General features: G+C 38.0%; 1 protein-coding gene across 1 annotated transcript; it reads right to left on the bottom strand.

The window, feature by feature from the left end:
• Positions 1–216: 216 nt before the first annotated feature.
• On the bottom strand, positions 217–7,234 carry LOC117326959 (ashwin-like). The gene is made up of 4 exons (XM_033883761.1): positions 7,096–7,234; positions 5,812–6,005; positions 5,166–5,637; positions 217–718 (listed from the first exon to the last, which is right to left on the bottom strand). Exons 1-4 carry the CDS (start codon positions 7,192–7,194, stop codon positions 668–670), a joined length of 816 nt encoding a protein of 271 aa, XP_033739652.1. The 5' UTR covers positions 7,195–7,234; the 3' UTR covers positions 217–667.
• Positions 7,235–8,559: the final 1,325 nt, after the last annotated feature.

Genomic DNA, 8,559 nt, shown 5'->3' with positions numbered 1-8,559 from the left:
TACCTGGCAACTGCCCCACGTAGGTTTCGAACTCGCAACCCAGAGGTGGAGGGCTAGTGTTAAAGTGTCGGGACACCTTAACCACTCGGCCACCGCGGCCCGACAATTGTGGTAAAATAAATAAAGTTTATGACTATTGTGTAGTAAAATTCAATGATTATCAACAAGATCCATCAAAACATATTACATATTGTACTGATAAATCCACAAATTACATTTAAAACACACATGTACTTTTCAAGTTCCATGAGTTAAAATTATTTATTATGAAAATATTGACTAAAATCAAAGCATCAAAATAAATAAACAATTTTCAGTTTAACTGATACTGGACTCATCCATACATTGCATACATTCATATTCTTCAACTGGCAAAAACAGAATATTTTTTAATGCTGACTACCAAAAAAAGTAATCTGTATAAAGTAAATAATGATCCTGAAATCACCCTGCCAATGTACCTAATAAAGTAGATACCACAAGAATTTTGCAATATGACGAGTTTTATAATACAAATGATCATGAACAGAGATCTAGCTCTGCATGTTGTCCACACTGCACGCACAGGAAGACAAGTTTTTCATCGTCATTTTTAATGTATAGGTAATTGTTTTCTAAAAATTTCATTTGTATCCATATGTTATTCTCTTCGTTTTGGAAGAAATGTCTAAGGCCATGGTATCCGATTTATTCTGATCTTTTTCTTTGGCACGGATTCCTGAAAATAGATAATAACACTGAAGTTGAAACGAATTATTACATACTTACACAAAATCTGTTTATAAACATTAGTCAGTAGATCATAATTATGTACAAAATCGAGAGCATAATAAAGAAAAGGAAAGCAATAATTTCACAGAGGACTTAATTACTTAATTTCAGTATCAGAAAATATTAAATTATAAAAATATTATATTTAAAAATTTGCATTTGTGATTGTGAAAAAGGCATCCTGCATCAGATTCATATTTTATGATAACCGCATGCATCTTGCATCGGGTTCATATTTTGTGATAACGACCTCACAAGCAGTCATTAACACATTTGTAAAACAAGACGCCCATGGGGCCTGTATCGCTCACCTGGTTGGATTTGACCAAATGTCAAAATAATGTTCATGTTCAATTTGTTAATACATTATACAAAAATGTACTCTCTGAAAGACCATATGGATTATTTTTTACAACATAATGGTGTTTAAAGAAACTAAGTCCCTTAGGGTGGGGAAAACCCTTTGGCCTATGTTTACATAAGAATTGTGTTTATCCCTTAATGCCCAGCGTTACTATACATAGTTATGGGATTGAGGGTCACAGTAACCATTTATGCAAAATCTGTTCCCCCATCACCACGGATGTTTCTGACCAAATTGGGTTCAAATCCATTTAAAACTCAAATCTCTATTTCCCCTATTTGGCCCCTCCCTTCAGGCCCCTTGGTGGTCAGAGTCAATATTTATATAAACTCTCTTTCCCCCTTCCCCTAAGAATATTCCAGACCAAATTTGGTTCAAATCCATTAATAACTTTATGAATAATAGCGATTTAAAGGATAAACCCCTATTTCCCTATTTGGCCCCGCCCCTCAGGTCCCTAGGGGTTAAGAGTAAAAATTTATACAAACTATGTTCCCCTTCTACCAAGGATGTTCCTGACCAAATTTGGTTCAAATTCATTCATAACTTTATGACTAGTAGCGATTTAAAGGAGTAACCCTATTTCCCCTATTTGGCCCCGCCCCTCAGGTCCCTAGGGGTTCAGAGTAAAAATTTATGCAATCTGCCAAGGATGTTCCTGACCAAATTTGGTTCAAATTCATTCATAACTTTATGACTAGTAGCGATTTAAAGGAGTAACCCTATTTCCCCTATTTGGCCCTGCCCCTCAGGCCCCTGGGGGTTCAGAGTAAAAATTTATACAAACTCTGTTCACCTTCTGCCAAGAATGTTCCTGACCAAATTTGGTTCAAATTCATTAACAACTTTATGACTAGTAGCGATTTAAAGGAGTAACCCTATTTCCCCTATTTGGCCCCGCCTTACAGGTCCCTAGGGGTTCAGAGTAAAAATTTATACAAACTCTGTTCCCCTTCTGCCAAGGATGTTCCTGACCAAATTTGGTTCAAATTCATTCATAACTTTATGACTAGTAGCGATTTAAAGGAGTAACCCTATTTCCCCTATTTGGCCCGCCCCTCAGGCCCCTGGGGGTTCAGAGTAAAAATTTATACAAACTCTGTTCCCTTTCTGCCAAGGATGTTACTGACCAAATTTGGTTCAAATTCATTCATAACTTTATGACTAGTAGCATTTTAAAGGAGTAACCCTATTTCCCCTATTTGGCCCCGCCCCTCAGGCCCCTGGGGGTTCAGAGTAAAAATTTATACAAACTCTGTTCACCTTCTGCCAAGGATGTTCCTGACCAAATTTGGTTCAAATTCATTCATAACTTTATGACAAGAGGCCCATGGGCCTTAACGGTCATCTGACAAACACTTACACTTACAGCAGGGACACACACCTCAATCCAGCATTATTACCATAAATTATTTATCGCAGCCATTTAGCTTGTCCAGGAAGAGCAGCATCATAAAGCAAAATTTTAGCCAAGTTCCCATTTTTGGGGCAGCCCCTCTGTCCCAATGGGTCAGACAAGACTCATTTATATCAATTAGGATTGCCTTTCCCCAATGATGTTTCATACTAAATATGGTTGTTATCAATTCAGGCATTAAGGAGGAATTGCATTTTTAAGAAATGTTTAACCTAAGCGCTCCTTTTGCCCCATCTTTTTTTCCCCAGGGGTCAAACCTGTCTCATTAAAAAATACGATTGCCGTCACCTTATGTTTCACATCAAATTTGGTTGTAATCCACCAAAAGGTTAGGGAGGATTAGGATTTAACAGCAAATATTCACCAAAGTTCCCCTTTTGGGGCCCTGCCCCTCAGGCCCCAGGGGTCACACTAGCCTCGTTTATATAAAATATGACCACCCTTCCCAAAGGATGTTTCACACCATATTTCGTATTAATCCACCCAAGGGTTAGAGAGAAGTAGGATTTATAGCAAAAATTCACCAAAGTTCCCCTTTTGGGGCCCCGCCCCTCTGGCCCTAGGGGTCAAACCAGCCTCATTTATATAAAATATGATTGTCCTCCTCTAATGATGTTTCACACCAAATTTGGTAATAATTCACTATGGGTGTTAGGAGGAGTAGGATTTTATAGCAAAATTTCATCAAAGTTCCCCTTTTGGGGCCCCGCCCCTCTGGCCCCAGGGGCCACACCAGCCTCATTTATATAAAATATGACCACCCTCCACCAATGATATTTCACACAATATCTGGTTGAAATCCACCAAAGGGTTAAGGACGAGTAGGATTTTATAGCAAAATTTCATCAAAAAGTTCCCCTTTTTTGGGCCCGTCACTCTGGCCCCAGGGCTCACACCAGCCTCATTTATATAAAATATGACCACCCTCCCCCAATGATGATTCACAACATATCTGGTTGAAATCTACTAAAGGGTTAAGGAGGAGTAGGATTTTATAGCAAAATTTCATCAAAGTTCCCCATTTGGGGCCCCACCCCTCAGGCCCCAGGGGTCACACTAGCCTCATTTATATAAAATATGACCGCCCTCCCCAAATGATGTTTCACAACATATCTGGTTGAAATCCACTAAAGGGTTAAGGAGGAGTAGGATTTTATAGCAAAATTTCATCAAACTTCCCCATTTGGGGCCCCGCCCCTCAGGCCCTAGTGGTCAGACCAGCCTCATTTATATAAAATATGACCGCCCTCCCCAAATGATGTTTCACAACATATCTGGTTGAAATCCACTAAAGGGTTAAGGAGGAGTAGGATTTTATAGCAAAATTTCATCAAAGTTCCCCTTTTGGGGCCCCGCCCCTCAGGCCCCAGGGGTCACACCAACTTCATTTATATAAAATATGACCGCCCTCCCCCAATGATGTTTCACACCAAATTTAGTTGTAATCCACCCAAGGGTAAAGGAGGAGTAGGATTTTATAGCAATATTCACCTAAGTTCCCTTTTTGGGGCCCCGCCCTTCTGGCCCCAGGGGTCAGACCAGCCTCATTTATATAAAATATGATTGCCCTCCCCCAATGATGCTTCAAACCAAATTTGGAAGTAATCCACCCAAGCGTTAAGGAGGAGTAGCGTTTTGAAAGAAAAAGTTTACGGACGGCGCACGGCGCACGGCGGACGGCGGACGACGACGGACGAAGCACGATGACTATAGGTCATCCTGACCCTTTGGGTCAGATGACCTAACAAGTAGCGATTTAAAGGATTAACCCTATTTCCCCTATTTGGCCCCGCGCCTCAGGCCCCTGGGGGTTCAGAGTAAAACTGTATACAAACTCTGTTCCCCTTCCCCCAAGGATGTTCCTGACCAAATTTGGTGAAAATCCATTCAATACTTTATGACTAGTAGCGATTTAAAGAAAAAGTTGACGGACGCTGCACCATGGCATAAGCTCACCGGCCCTTCGGGCCAGGTGAGCTAATGAGACGGTTGATTAGGAAATCCTTGTTTAAAGTGACATGAGAAATGGCTCTGTAGGTTTTGGATAATTTCATGATATTCAAGATTCATGAAAGGGATGGGCAATACTTTTTTTTCAAATTTTATTGATAATGAAATAACCTTCAGATAATTTTGATGAACATTCAACATCACAGCCGCATTGAAATGACTTGCCCTACATCACTAACTATCAATTATGTACCTTCTGTGAAGCCAATATGGTGTTACCATAACCTGGTTGAATGAAATATTGACTGAGGGCAATGCCCAGGGGTAATATTTCTTATTATATCAGGTCGGTAAAACATAATATTAACAGATTCAAAGGTCCTTAATATATATTTGATTTAGAAGTAGTTTGCGAAAGGTTGGAATTGCATTAAATTTAATTATTGAATAACCGAAATTCACATTGGGGCATTGTGACATTACAATGATTATGATGTCATAAATGCAATATTGACTGATGTTTCTTAAAACAGAAACATTGATCAGGTCAATAACTCAAAATATCAACCTCCATGTGACTGTGTTTTAGCCAATGAGAATTGAGAATTCTGACCATATCTAACAATTCAATAATACATACTAACATATGCAGAGAATACAAACCTTTTCTGTATCTTCTTCCCTTTTTGGTGATTTAGAATTGTGACTCTCAGAATTGGTATCAAGTTTATCTGGTGAGGTCTTTGGCTTCTCTTTAGCACTGGTATCTGAATCGGCCAGGTGTTTGTTTATAAGACCGATTGTTTTACTTTTGTTCATTGAAAAGTCTTTCTTGGTTGGTGATGTCACAGGAGGAGAAATGGCTGGAGATTTTTCCTTGGGGCTTAATGTTGGACTAGTTTCTGATGATGAAAATGATATCAACTTGATTTTCTTTTTCCCTGGTTGTGAATCTGTGTCGCCTTTACAGTCATTATCGTGTGTTGGTGATGGCTTTAGACTAGATCCCAACTTGATTGTTTTCTTTTTAAAGTCAATGCAAGATGGAGGAGGTTTGAGACGGTTTTCTGCCTTTGAAGGATCATTAAACGATGTGATGAAGCGAGAATTAGTAGTGCTGTCTTCATGCTGTCTTCTGAAATTAGAAAAGAAATTACTTTTGCTCAATCAGATGTATGATTTCTCATTGTTTTTTTCCATTTTTTTCAGACAATTCATTCAGAAATTATTTATATGCACACTGACCAAAGGCTAAAAAATTAGCACAGTACACTCAAACAATATCTGAGAACTTGAGAACTGAACCTACTTTTTGGCAGGCTCCGTTTCATCAGGTGCCATAATTTTTCTTTTCTTGGCAAGCAAGATCTGTTTTTTTGTCATCTCACGCCCTCTGCGGTTCATCCTGTACTTTCGCTGTGGGAGGGGTATTACATACTTGTAATACAGCTCCACTAAGTCATCTTTCTCTAGCCTCTCAATATCTGGATGGTTGACATACCGCTGTAAAAAATTAATAATCAAAGGAATTATCATTAAAGTTTTGGGAGGTTTTATTTGACAAACTTGTAATTCATTTATTGCTTACTATTCTAAACTTGACAATATTGCAAAAATTCTTTACTTGCCAAAGGGTGTTCAAGATCCTTTAACATGTTAAAAGGAGACTATTTATTGAACACCCTTGACTAGCTTATATAGAGTAGATGCAAAACTGAAGAATGGGGCTTATTTGTGGGCAGGGGTTTATATTCAAATAAATATAGTATACAAATGTATATACATTCAACAAAAACAAATAAAAACAAAAGAGATTCTGATTGTCTACACAAATCAATAAACCATACATTTTTGTACACATCACAATGTAATCCAATGAGCATGCGCAGCCACAGTAAAAAGCATGCACAGGTAAGTGAATCTATTTTTAGAATGTACTTGTATTCACCTGTGACTGTTTTCCGACAAAAGATTACACTGTTATCAATGGCAATTTTAATATTATGGTTTTTCAATTAGTGTAAAAAGTAGAGAACAATGTGTCTGAGTTCAGAAGATTTTTCTCCTTTTTTATGAGATCTAGAGGACGCGTTGGTGTTCCAGTACATCCTTGCAAATGAAATGATGTTCCAAACTGAGAGATCTGGACCGGCACGACGAATTACCCAAATCTACCCAAATCTACCAATATATTCCACACAAAATAATATATATTACATCAATAACGTATCAAAAAGATGTTTTTAACATTTTATAATGATTATTACGTAGGTCTTTGTCGATTGGTTTAAAATTCAAAATTAAGTAGGGGTTATCTGGACTAGTGTTTAACCCGATCAAAACAGTATCTAGTAACGACATGTTGTAGCTTTGACAAACTTAGCCAATGAAGGATTCCCTCAACCATGAAATCAAATGCATTTAATCCCGAATTAGTATATCTGGTTTCTCTACTGAATGACAAGACATGGATTTCGACGGCGGGGTTTACCCGATTGTTGTTGGAGGAAGGTATTTATTTTGACTGATTGTCTTGACCTTTGACCCTCACTCATAACAAGTCAACAGATATCAACAAACTTAATTGAAATACCTGTCTCAATATATCTAAGAGTCCATCTTTTGACAGTAATTCTGGATAAAGCCAGTCGAACTGCTGCTTTCGATCGGCATCTTGCTGGGTGGCGGCCATGCTTCTCCCTTGATCAGCGTTTCTTTAAAGCTTCGAAAATTTCGACGTGATCAAACGTTTGATCGAGCTAGATTGTGACAGGACCGGTGCATTCGATTCAACAAGCCCACCGATTTTAATAGACCTAAAAATAAAATATTTATGCCTTGATGGAATTCTACTCAATTTAGTTTAACAATAATGAATATTGCCATTTATAGCGGCCCATGATATCATTTTCACCGAGTTTGATATAAGATGTAGAAAGACTATGAAAGGCAAAGTCAAAACGAGATGCGTTAGCATTTTAAGTTAAGACATTGAACGCGTTTAATATTCATTTTAACGAGTTGAAATATAACGCGTAAATCTTTTTTTTCATATTTAACGCGTGAAATGCGGTTTTACTACGTTCATAATTGTATGATTTTTTCCACTGTTTGTATGCAGAATGCAGCTTTAAGATTGAGTTTTTTTTCCTTTTTATACTTCTATGAGAGAAAAAAAAAAGTAAATGGCGCGAAAAACGTGACTTCACAACATTGACGTTGCATTTATTTCTTCAAAATAATCCCCTTTTAAATAAGTAAAAGTGTACGTAAAACGTGTATTAAACTTGAAATAAACTTTCAGAAATTAATAATAAGCATTGACGTCATTGGTTTTTTTTTTAGTTTCATAGGAAGGAACGAAAAAAAAATATTTGCAAACTTATGTAAGAATTCGCCACGCGGATTCATACAGATTGAAACCATTTTTTTCACGATGACATGGGTTTCTCGGGATACTCTGGTTTTCTCCAGCAGATAGAATAATTGCGCACCCCCAAATTGTGTGGTTTTTTTGCGTGTTTTTTTTTTTTGTAATAACCAGACTCCAAAATTACAAAAAAGGTGCCAAGAGGGCCTGTATCGCTCACATGGATATTTTAACAAATATGACAAAAACTTCTATTTAATTTATATAACAACCACTTTCTCAGTTAAGGTAATAAAATTGATTTAATCGGAAGCGGGGGTGGGGGTCAGTCCAACCGTTTGTACAGTTTTGGATCCCCATCCCATATTAATGCTACCAGGCAAATACATATAAGTGATATCCATTGCTCGGTTTCAGAGAAGAAGTCGTTTATATCAACGTAGCCAACTTGACCCACCATTTGTACAATTTAGAGTCCATATACCCAATAAGGATGCTTCTTACCAAATTTGGCCAAGTTATGAAGAAGTCATAAGTTGACGAACGGACGCCTATATATCAGGGGCCGGTAGCCGAGTGGTTAAGGTGTCCCGACACTTTATCACAAGCCCTCCACCTCTGGGTTGCGAGTTCGAAACCTATGTGGGCCAGGTGCCAGGTACTGACCGTAGGCCGGTGGTTTTTCTC

Source organism: Pecten maximus, chromosome 5, assembly GCF_902652985.1.
Source record: "Pecten maximus chromosome 5, xPecMax1.1, whole genome shotgun sequence".
Lineage (NCBI taxonomy): Eukaryota > Metazoa > Mollusca > Bivalvia > Pectinida > Pectinidae > Pecten > Pecten maximus.
Note: the sequence above shows the minus strand (reverse complement) of the source record. Positions and strands in the feature narration are given on the sequence as shown.